Below are 12,111 nucleotides of genomic sequence, written 5' to 3'. Positions count from 1 at the left end.
TCATCCAGGGGCTCCAGTGAACGCAGGTGGTTTGTGGGTTCTTTGAACGGCTTACAAATTACAATGATGACTGAATTAAGTAGCGTTTTAACAGTTTTGGGACATTATTCTCCCCAGGTTAGTTCAGAGAACAGGGCTTTGATGGCCTGCCTAAGCCTGCTTTTTACGGAGGGGAAGCCCAAGAGGGGCACACAGCCACCCGCCCGGCTGTCATTCTAGATGTTTACTGTTTTTACTGGGGTGAAAATATTAAGTTTTGATCCTCTGATTACGACGCTTGATTATATTGCTGAGCCCCCAGGCGCTGTTTAAGTTACGCTTTTATTGCAACGGGTGATAAACCAGACTAATAGCTTCCAGATGGTGTTTTTGAAACGATTGTTTCATAACTCTTCCCTCCATATAGGCTATGTCTTGTTACCCTAATGTAAATTGTAGGGGCCGTTGAAATGTAATCGTTCCGGACCTCCGACTGGATAGAGTTGGAGCGACGACAAAAGAAGGACCACCGTGGGAAAAAAGTCCCATCAACCCACAGGCCAAGACAATGAATAACTGAAGGGAGATAAAAAAAGAAACAGTACTGGGGGTCGTACGAGAAGCTTTCTCACGTGCTTTCTCACTCGGTGAGACAGAGATGAGACGCTACAGTCCTGGAGGACTCCCACGGGGTTAGGGCCCGGACTTTGTCGTAAAAACTCCAGTCCTTAATGTGTTTTGGAGATGACAACCACCATAAAATGCGTTTGACACAAGCACCAGCTAATTTGGCGGCCATTACAGGGTTGTATTCAGACGAGATTGTCCACATGTGTTTGTAATGATATGAGCTGTTGAAGCCATGAGTGTTGGCATGTGTGTCTGAGGTGATTAAGCTGCTGACATGGTTGCTGGTTTTTCCTCGGGAGCGCAAAGGCAGTTTATATAGAAATTTTTGTTTTTATTATTCCAGCGTAAAACAATACAAAATAAATAAATTTGCGGCCGCCCAAAGTCATCTCAAACAACGTTGGTTGGTCGCTTATTTATCTCTCCCCTGCTTGCCTCTCCTCTCTCCTCCACTCTCCTCTCCTCCCTCCCCTGCTTGCCTCTCCACCTCTCATTCCCTCCTCTCCTCCCCTCCTTTCCTCTCCTCTCCTCTGCTTGCCTCTCCCCTCCCCTCCTCTTCTCCCCTCCCCTCTCCTCTTCTCCCTTCCCCTCCCCTCCTCTCCTCTCCTCCCTCCCCTCCTCCTCTCCTCTCCTCCCTCCCCTCCTCCTCTCCTCTCCTCCCCTCTCCTCCCCTCCTCCTCTCCTCCCTCCAGGCTCTCTCTCTACTCAGTGTGGTAACACTGGTCGCTGCAGCTGTAAGCCAGGCGTCACGGGAGACAAGTGTGACCGCTGCCAACCTGGCTACCACACCCTGACTGAGGCAGGCTGCAGGTACTGAACACTGGGGTGTGTGTGTGTGTGTGTGTGTGTGTGTGTGTGTGTGTGTCAGCGCCAGCAGTGGGGCCTTCTTACTGTAAATCTGGAAGATAAAGACAATCCCATTTAGATAGGGGCTGTCAACCTCATGCTGTTTATCTCAATGGCTGTGTTTTCTCTCTCTCTCCCCCCCCCCATCCTCCAGACCCTGCTCCTGCAACCCCTCAGGCAGTACCCAGGAGTGTGATGTGTCCTCGGGCCGCTGCCAGTGCAAGGACAACGTGGAGGGCTTCAGCTGTGACAGGTCAGACACACACACACACACACACACACACACACACACACACACTAACACACACCATACAGTACACACACACACACACACACACACACTTACACAACATACAGTACACATACACACTTACACACCATACAGTATGCATGCACACTAGGGCTGCACGATTAATCGATTTTAAATCGAAATCGCGATTTGAAATTATGCGATTAGCTAATCGCAAAGCCTGCGATTTGCCTGCGATTTTTTTTTTTTTTTTTTTTTTTTTTTTTACTTTTTTTTTTTTTTTTGCTATTTAGCTGACGCTTTTAATCCAAAGCGATTTACAATTACGAATTACAGGGACATTCCCCCTGGAGTAACTGAGGGCTAAGTGCCTTACTCAAGGGCACACTAGTAGTGGTGTGGTTTCAGGCGGGATTTGAACTCACACAACCTTCCGATCACAAGTCCAACTCACTAGACCACCACTACCCGTATGGGATACGTCATACAGCGCGTCGGATTCAACGTCAATGAACGTCAACGTCAATGAACGTCAACAATGAACGTCAACAATGAACGTGAACGTCAATGAACGTCAACGTCAATGAACGCACACCAACAACATCGCACGTGAAACGCCCACGTTTCGGTAGCTAGCAATAGCAACATTCATGGTGGATAATGGCTTCAGCAGAAGTAGTTTGATGGTATCATGTGGTAATGCTCTCTGAAAATAGATAGATTCATCCAATCACCTGCCAAGTATTTTTTGAAAGTACCTGCCCTTTTCCAAACAGCTTCCAATTAAGCTTTCCTAGATGGTTGTGTGAAACAAACCACCTGAGTCAGGTTAGTAATGCTCCATCACATGTTTTAATCTGAAGCTTGATTTTAAAGCAACCCAACTTTAAAGCAACCCAATGTAAGTTTAGTTCTTTCACTCGTAGCTCGGGCTGTGGGGGTGCTAGAGGAGGGAGCCTCTAAGTCCCCTGAAGACGTACAAACAAACTGCACGTTGATACGACCTTCCTAGCCGGAGATATGGCCACACTTTACAAAAACGTTTTTTTTTTTTTTTTTTTTTTTTTTTTGCTATTTAAAAAAATAATAATCGCAAATTAATCGCAATCGCGATATCTGTCCAAATAATCGCAATTCGATTTTTTCCCCAAATCGTGCAGCCCTAATGCACACACACGTACACACACACACCATAAAGGTATGCACAAACACAGCATAGTTCACCTAAGTCCAAAACACACAGCAACAAGTTTGTTTTTGCCAGTTAAGAGAACGTCTTTGTCTGGGAATCTTCCCGTGTTTAGAGTGAAGCAGAGCTGACAGCCGAGCTGTCTGAGGCTGAGACATACGAGCTGGCTCCACCGCCGCTGTTGCGCAACGCAGCTAATGCTAACACTCACAGGGGGAGAGGAGAAACGCAGCTAACGCTAACACTCACAGCTAATGCTAACACTCACAGGGGGAGAGGAGAAACGCAGCTAACGCTAACACTCACAGCTAACGCTAACACTCACAGGGAGAGAGGAGAATGCAGCTAATGCACAGGGGGAGAGAAACGCCTTAAAGATTCTCCACATCGCAACCTTTCAGCTCCTCTTCTGGGACGGCATTCTCAGCTCTCAAACCGCAGTTGTCGTCCTCTGAGTCTGACACACACACACACACACACACACATTTTAGCATACACCTACACACACACACAGTTTAGCATACACGCACATACATACACACACACACACACACTCAGGAGAGAGGAGAGGAGTGTGTCCAGTAAAAGAATGCTCTGTATGTGTGCAAAATAGAATTAGGCCCATGGCTCCCCTAGCAGGGAAGGAGAAAATAGCCCATAGATAGACCCTCAACCCCTCCCCCCCTGCTGGGACAGCCAGGCGGCCTGGCCTTCTAGGGCTTCTCCAGGCCCAGCCCCCCCCAGCACGCATGGGTCCACTGCCCTGCTCTGGGACACCACACTCCCACACAACTGTCTGCCTCGTTGTGTCACGGCCGACACCATCGTTGCCCCCCCTCGTCCCCTCGCCCAGCACTGTTTCTACCTCCACTAGCATCCTCAGGACTCAGGAATCGTTCCGGACCTCCGACTGGATAGAGTTGGAGTGACGTCCAAAAAAGAAAAAAGGACCACCGTGGAAAAAGTCCCTTCAACCACAGGCCACAGGCCCTCTCCTCAGAATTAGAATCAAATCGCTTTTATTACATCCCCATGTACAAGTACGCAAGTCAAATTCTTTGGCTTTGGTTCTCAACATTGCATCCTCAAATATCATGATCCAACTCTAACTCTCTATTAGCTCTATCACCTAGCCTTTTTTAATGTGGAAACCGTATTTATGAACTGCACAAAGCCTGTCAAAGGAGAATTTCTGTCACTCTGTGACAGACAATAAAGCAATCTTGAATCTTGAATCTGTCAACCCTAACCCTAACACTGTTTCTACTAGCGCTACCACCTAGCCTGTCAACCCCTAACACTGTTTCTACTAGCGCTACCACCTAGCCTGTCAACCCCTAACACTGTTTCTACTAGCGCTATCACCTAGCCTGTCAACCCCTAACACTGTTTCTACTAGCGCTACCAACTAGCCTGTCAACCCCAACACTGTTTCTACTAGCGCTACCACCTAGCGGCTAGCCTGTCAACCCTAACACTGTTTCTACTAGCGCTACCACCTAGCGGCTAGCCTGTCAACCCTAACCCTAACACTGTTTCTGCTAGCGCTACCACCTAGCCTGTCAACCCTAACACTGTTTCTCTGCTCTGTGACAGTCTTCTCTCTGCCTAGCGCCGCGGCCATCTTGCCTAACCCCCCCCCAGCACCTAGCCCCTCAACACCACTGGTCTGACCTGCTTTGCCCTCTCTCTCTCTCTCTCTCTCTCTCTCTCTCTCTCTCTCTCTCTCTCTCTCTCTCTCTCTCTCTCTCTCTCTCTCTCTCTCTCTCTCTCTCTCTCTCTCTCTCTCTCTCTCTCTGTGACACTCTTCTGCCTTTGTGCACCATCTAACCCCCCGCCCCCCCCAGCAGCAACTCCAGCACCTTTCCGCTCCGCTACACATCGTCAGCACAAACACCGGGGTGTAAACACGGTTTGGCCGACTTGGTTATTTGCGATTTTTCAGAGTTCTTTCACGCGGCGGCCATGTTGGCGCCGAACCACTCTGTGAGGGTTGCGTTTTTTAGAATTAGAAGGCGAATGAGAGCGTCATTAAGGGGGAATGTTGGGCTGAGATGGAGGATAGTTCGCCAAGCTCTGTAACTCTTGTCTGACTCTGGGTGTCACATTCCTCCCAGCCACCCAGCTGGGCCACAGATGAGGGGGGGTAATCCCCCCACCGAACACACACACACACACACACACACACACACATTCTCTCTCCCTCACACACGTACACATTCTCTCTCTCTCTCTGACACACACACACACACACACGCAGAAAAAACATACTCTCTCTCACACACACAAACACATTCTCTCTCTCTTGGCATACTCTCGCTCTCTCTCTCAGACACACACACACACACACACACACACACACACACACACACACACACATTGTGATGCATGGCCACTCTCACAGCATGGGTGCTGAGACTCTTAGTCTCCTCTGGCTCTCTGCCTGTCTTGTCTGTCTGGTCTGCCTCTCTGTCTGTCTGGTCTGCCTGTCTTGTCTGTCTGGTCTGCCTGTCTGTCTGGTCTGCCTGTCTTGTCTGTCTGGTCTGCCTGTCTTGTCTGTCTGGTCTGCCTGTCTGTCTGTCTGGTCTGCCTGTCTGTCTGTCTGTCTGGTCTGCCTGTCTGTCTGGTCTGTCTGTCTGGTCTGCCTATCTGTCTGTCTGGTCTGCCTGTCTGCCTGTCTTTCTGTCTGATCTGTCTGTCCGTCTATCTGTCTGCCTGTCTGTCTGTCTGGTGCCATTCAGCAGAGGGAGAGAGTGACAGTTTAGTAGCTGGTGACACTCGTCCTATGGTTAAGCTGTCAACGCATTTCAATATCCTGTGAAATTCATACCCATATGATAACTCCACTGTCTGTCTACCTCACATTCGCATACTGTATCCAAGCCTAATGTTTCCCTTTACCTCAGTTTTAGTACTTTTTTAAATGTTTTTTTTTTACTTAACATTTATAAATAAATGAATTAAGGCATTTTGTACAGTATTTCAATTATCGGATTGTGACTTCCTGTCTCCATATCTTTTCTAAACTGACCAACTGCCAAAGAGTTCCGGAACACTCACCACCTACAAAGACAAGTGTTTTATGTGGTATCTACCTAGCAACAACACTCTGATTGGCTACAAAAAGAAGCATCATCGTTTATGCATTTTTGGTGAATAAAGTCAGCCTTGGCACTCTAGATTGTTGACAATTTGGGCGACTTTATTCACCCTCCTATTGGTGACTTTATACACCCTCCCACTGAATGAAAACAGACCAAAAATCTTCCTCCTTCCAGCCTTATGACTGCCAATGGCCCCTGGCCCGAGCAGAGATTACTTTTCTTGCGATGACTAATGATGGATAGATGATTCACTTCCTTACTATATTTGTTGCTTTGGACTCGTCTCCTAAATGCCCAAAATGTAAATGTGTAAATGAATGAACCCTGAGTGTTGTTGCTGTGTGTCCTCTGTAGGTGTAAGCTGGGCTACTTTAACCTGGACCCCCAGAACCCCCAGGGCTGCACCCCCTGCTTCTGCTTCCAACACTCCTCCGTCTGCGACACCGCAGAGGGCTACAGCATCCAGACCATCACCTCCACCTTCGAGAGGGGTCAGTCTGTCAGTCTGTCAGTCTGTCAGTCTATCTGTCTACCTGTCTGTCTATCTGGCTGGCTGGCTAGCTGGCTGGCTGGCTGGCTGTCTGTCCGTCTACTGTCTGTGTGTCAAGGTGTCCTTGGGCAAGACACTGAACCCCAAATTGCTCCCAATGAGCGGGCCGGCGCCTTGCATGGTAGCTTGCCGCCATTGGTGTGTGAATGTGTGTGTGAATGGGTGAACGAGAGGCCATTGTCAAGTGATTTGGAATAAGTCTGTGTCTGTCTGGCTGGCTGGCCATCGTCTGTCCGTCAGTCCATCCGTCTGTCTGGCTGTGATACAAGCCTTTTACACTATGCTGCGTTATTGTTGTTGTTTTAATAGTTTCTGTGCTGAAACCTCTCTCTCTCCCTCCCTCCCTCTCTAGATGATGAGCAGTGGACGGCCCAGCAGCGTGACGGGTCCAGTGTGTCAGTGCAGTGGTCTGTCACCAGTCAGGAGATCTCCCTCATCTCTGAGGACTACTTCCCCATGTACTTTGTGGCTCCAGGTACTGACTGGCTCCCAAGCCACCCTGTACACACACACACACACAAACACACACACACACACACAAACACACACACACACACACACACACACACACACACACCATACACACACACACACACACACACCATACACACACACACACACACACACACCATACACACACACACACACACACACACACACCATACAATAGTCATTAATTATTATTCCTATTATGTTACCTGTACGGCAACAGACATTCTTGGGTTTATTATTTACAGAAATGTATGTACATTTATATGATGTGCCCCAACAGTGTATGTTTAATAGTAAAAAATATATATATATAATTGGTCAACTGCCAAAATGTTCCTTAGCAACATTGAATGTTGCTTAACATTCTATGTTGCTATGTTATTGATATATCATTAGGCTGCGGTGAAAACGTTGACACCCACCGATGCATTATGATAGTGGTAGTCATGGTAATATCATAATAGTAAACAAAAAAAAGCAGTTTAAATGAAAAATGAGTAGTGCAAGTATGTGTGTATGTTTTTTCAACATCCCTGTTCAAACAGTCGCACTCTAGATTGTGAGTGAGTGAGTGTGCAAGCCTGTGAGTCTGTGAGTGAGTGTGCGAGTGAGTGAGTGCGTGCGTGAGTGTGTGTGCGCGAGTAAGTGTAACTGACACCTTAATGCAATTTACGACCTCTCTCCACCTCGCCGTTGCTGCAGAGCACTTCCTTGGCAACCAGATGCTTAGCTACGGCCAGAACCTGACCCTGAACTTCCGCGTGGACCGCCGGGACACCCGCCTCTCGGCCGAGGACGTGGTGCTGGAGGGGGCGGGCCTGAGGGTTGCCGTGCCGCTCATCGCCCAGGGCAACGCCTACCCCGGGGAGAACATGCAGACTTTCATCTTCAGGTGGGCGGGGCTTAAACAGGGCTGCTATTCTATCGTCTCTGCTGGGGAAACTGACGTGTCGTGTGTCACGTGTAGTTGTTATGACAACCGGCGCACGGAATGCGTTTTATATGTACAGTATATAAATGTACACACCTGTTATTTTAGAAGATGTGATTGAGTGAATGTACCACTAACTATCTACTCTCCTCTACTCTACCCTACTATACTATATCCTACTCTACCCTTCTCTACTCTACTCTACTCTACCCTTTCCTACTCAACCCTACCCTAACCTTCTCTACTCTACTCTACTCCACCCTACACTACTCTATCCTACCTTAAACCCCTACCTTACCCTACTCTACCCTACTCTACTCTCCCCTACCCTACCCTACTCTCCCCTACCCTACCCTACTCTCCCCTACCTTCCTCAGGCTTCACGACAGCACCGACTACCCCTGGAGGCCCACCCTGAGTCAGCCTGACTTCCAGAAGCTTCTCCACAATCTGACCGCCATCAAGATCCGCGGCACCTACAGCGAGAGAAGTATGTCACCCTCTTCCCCCCCCCCCCCCCCCCCCCCTCCTTTGCTTTGCCTCATTACCTCTCTAACCTAAACTACCCCTCCTCGGTTCAGGGGGACAGGGGTGTCTGATGAATACAGCAGCTCTTTGTTATGTATAGGTGCACCAAGAGAGGCGCCAATGAAGGCGGTCGTTTCCTATTAGCCAACGGCAAATGGTTTCCTTCATATTTATACTGACAGTTGGAGCATGTTGCCAGGCAACCGGTTGTTAGTCCAAAAATAATAATAAAATAAAATAATATTGGGTGAACTGGAAGTTTAACCTGGAAGCTATATGGAACCATTTGAAGGTCATTGGTACCACATTTACATTTACATTTACCACTCGTCTTCTTATATACCGCTCTGGGTATACCTTGTAGCTTATAGATTATTCTAGATGATTCTTGAGGACAGGACCAGGTCCAGAGAGCTGTGTGAGCTCCACCCCCAGGGTCAGAAGGGCAGCCGTGGCTGTCCCCTGGAATGGAACAGTACTTAACTGTACAATGTCCAACAGAAATCCATTGTTTCAGCAGACGCAGTACCCAACACACACACACACACACACACACACACACACACACACACACACACACACACACACAGAGGTTTAGAGAACACTATAGGTGTATAGAAGAGGTCAATGTCAAGAGCACTGAGTGTGTCTATAACCGCTGTGTTATTTAATAATATTTTAATTTAGCTCAGTTCTGATTGGCTGGATCGGACCACGTCCCCCCGGCAGCTAATCAGCAGAGAGGATGTTGACAGTTAAAGGTCCTCGGATCATTTCCCTTTAAGACACAACACGGCCATGTTTATCCCCGTCACTGGAGTCGCCGGCTTGTCCCAGAATAAATACCCAGATACGCAGACGGACAGGGGGAGACAGACAGCTAGACCAGGGGAGATTTCTCCCGACGCCAACCTTCAACCGCTGTAGACGTGACTAGTTAGTTAACCAACCCTCCACCGTTTTAGATGTGATTAGTTAGTTAACCAACCCTCCACCACAGTAGATGTGACTAGTTAGTTAACCAACCTTCAACCGCTGTAGACGTGACTAGTTAGTTAACCAACCCTCCACCACAGTAGATGTGACTAGTTAGTTAACCAACCCTCCACCCCTGTAGACGTGACTAGTTAGTTAACCAACCCTCCACCCCTGTAGACGTGACTAGTTAGTTAACCAACCCTCCACCCTGTAGACGTGACTAGTTAGTTCATCAACGTTCCTTCATAGTCTCAACTCAAGGTGATGGCTGGCCTGAACCCCACACTGACGTAAATACAGTTACAAATACAAATGCAATTACAAATAAATAGTTACTGTTATGTGATATTGAGGTTGGGTTGGGAGAGTAACTGTTAAGCTTTGAATACACCAGTTATACCACATGGTGCCTGACATCTAAACAATTAGTTTACTCTTTTCTTTTTGCTTTCTTTCATGATATATCATATATATATTTGATGTATTTTCTTTCTTTCTCTAGTTTTTATTGTTTATTATGTTATTCAAATCCATTGTATGAAATGTGCTGCACCACGTGATCAATAAAGTTTGACTGATCGATCGATCGATTCCCTCCAGGCGCCGGTTACCTGGACGACGTGTCCCTGGTTACGGCGCGGCGCGGCCCGGGTGCCCCGGCCCGCTGGGTGGAGACCTGCACCTGCCCCCAGGGCTACGTGGGACAGCACTGTGAGCAGTGCGCTCTGGGATACCGGAGGGGCAGCCCCGAGCTGGGCCCCTTCAGCTCCTGCGACCCCTGCAACTGCAACGGCCACAGCGAGACCTGCGACCCCGGGACAGGTCAGTCACATGACCGGCGGCGTTTTTTATTTTACATTTTAACCATTTTTATCCGAAACGATTTAGAATGAGAGATTACAGGGACAGTCTCCCTGGAGTAACTTAGGGCTAAGGGGACAGACTCAAGGGCACACTAGTGGTGTGTTGTGCCCAGGTGGGGATTTGAACTCATAACCTTCAGATCACCAGTCCAGCTCACTATCCACTAGAGACCACCACTATCCCCCCCCCACAACGGAACAGGAAAGAAAAAAAAAAGTCTGAAACTATTCCCGTCCAGTCCAATCCATCAGGTGCAGGACAGGAGAGAAGGTTCTGGTAGATAAAAGGGAGGTCCTGGGCTCGGCTCCCTCAGCGGTTTAACTCAGAGAACAGACGGCGTCTCCCTCTGAGGAAGGTCTCTGTCAGGTCATCCCTGGTTCTGGTGCGTCTGAGTTAAAGCACCGTGGGAGCATACCAGAGAGCCTTTTATCTCTGGTTCCTTCGCCTGTCTTGTGTTTGATGAGTTGGACGTGCGTGTTCTTCTGCTAACTACTCAACGCGACATGACGTCTTAAAAAATAAACTTCAAATGATTCACTTACTTAGAAAATGTACTTTATTGTCAGTCCCTTGGATTAAAGCATCGGCTAAATAACTGAAATGTAAACGCGAACGACTGAATGCTTAGTCCATATATTAAATAGAAATATCCTATAATATACCTTATGAAAATTGTCCCGATAAATCCCCATCACCTTTGTTACTCTCAATCCATCTCAGACTATCCCTCAATGTCTTGGTTTGTTTCTGACTATCCATCAATCTGTCTTGCTCTGATTTCATGCTCCCCTCCCCTGTCTACACACCATCTGAGCTTGATAGATATATAGATAGATAGTTGAGAGAGATGAGTGGGTATTCTTAATTTCGATATTTTTAGATATAACCACCACAGCAGTTAAATGCGGCTTCATTTGGAACAATGGAAAGTTCACCTCAAATATATATAACCCAGAGATCCAGATCTGACCAGCAGGACACTAACTCATATCATCTGTCCAGTAATATCCCCCGGCTAAAAAGGGACTTGTCCAGCTTCCCATTGGGTTTTACATTTTGTTGAGAGAAGGTTGGATGAGTGATTGGAGTCCTTCCACTTTTATCTATTAAGGACTGACCCCTAGTGGCGGGTGGAGACAGGACATGTGTGTTTAATAAATACAGTACAAGGTGCAATTCCTGAAAGAGATGATAGATGGATAGATACAGTAGATGGATAAATAAATAGATACAGTATATACAATAGATAGGTACAGTAGATGGATAGAATAGATAAATAGATAGATACATATTACGAGTGATGAAGTATTTAACATAGTTACTAAGTGGTACAGATCAGGGGAGGCTGGTGGAAGTCGAAATCGGAGGACAGGCACGTGATAATGCATGGAACAGAATCAACTATAAATTGTAAGGAGCCTATCGTCCGATTTCTACCTCCACCAGCCTCCCCTGCTGATACCTTCTCCCGGGGTGTATGTGCCTGCCAACACAGCACAGCCGGGGCTTAGCGACACACACACACACTCACACACACACACGTCATACATGTTATCGGGGGGGATATATGACACGTATGTGTGTGTTGTCGTGTGTTCTCCAGGCTCGTGCGATTGCCAAGACAACACCGCCGGCCTCAGCTGTGAGAGATGTAAGGACGGTTACTACGGTGACTCGACGGTGGGCAGCCCGACCGACTGCCAGCCCTGCCCGTGCCCCGCGGACGCCACCTGCGCTGTCGTGCCCAAGACCAGGGAGGTCGTCTGCACC

The 12,111-nt window shown here is 47.9% G+C and overlaps 1 protein-coding gene across 1 annotated transcript in view; it reads left to right on the top strand.

Moving 5' to 3' along the window:
* Positions 1-12,111, top strand: part of lamc1 (laminin, gamma 1) — a gene marked incomplete at both ends in the record, with an annotated part of 62,303 nt that overhangs the window by 38,994 nt on the left and 11,198 nt on the right. Inside the window, 8 exons of the mRNA XM_080546873.1 lie at positions 1,302-1,419; positions 1,610-1,708; positions 6,353-6,489; positions 6,901-7,023; positions 7,743-7,932; positions 8,349-8,461; positions 10,078-10,299; positions 11,945-12,111. The exon at positions 11,945-12,111 is cut by the window's right edge and continues 22 nt beyond it. Coding sequence (XP_080402999.1) covers positions 1,302-1,419; positions 1,610-1,708; positions 6,353-6,489; positions 6,901-7,023; positions 7,743-7,932; positions 8,349-8,461; positions 10,078-10,299; positions 11,945-12,111 — 1,169 coding nt within the window. The remainder of the gene's footprint in view (positions 1-1,301; positions 1,420-1,609; positions 1,709-6,352; positions 6,490-6,900; positions 7,024-7,742; positions 7,933-8,348; positions 8,462-10,077; positions 10,300-11,944) is intronic.

Source organism: Nansenia antarctica, assembly GCF_963989245.1.
Source record: "Nansenia antarctica genome assembly, chromosome: 16".
Taxonomy (NCBI): domain Eukaryota; kingdom Metazoa; phylum Chordata; class Actinopteri; order Argentiniformes; family Microstomatidae; genus Nansenia; species Nansenia antarctica.
The sequence above is the reverse complement of the archived record's forward strand: the minus strand, read 5'-3'. Positions and strand labels throughout refer to the sequence as shown.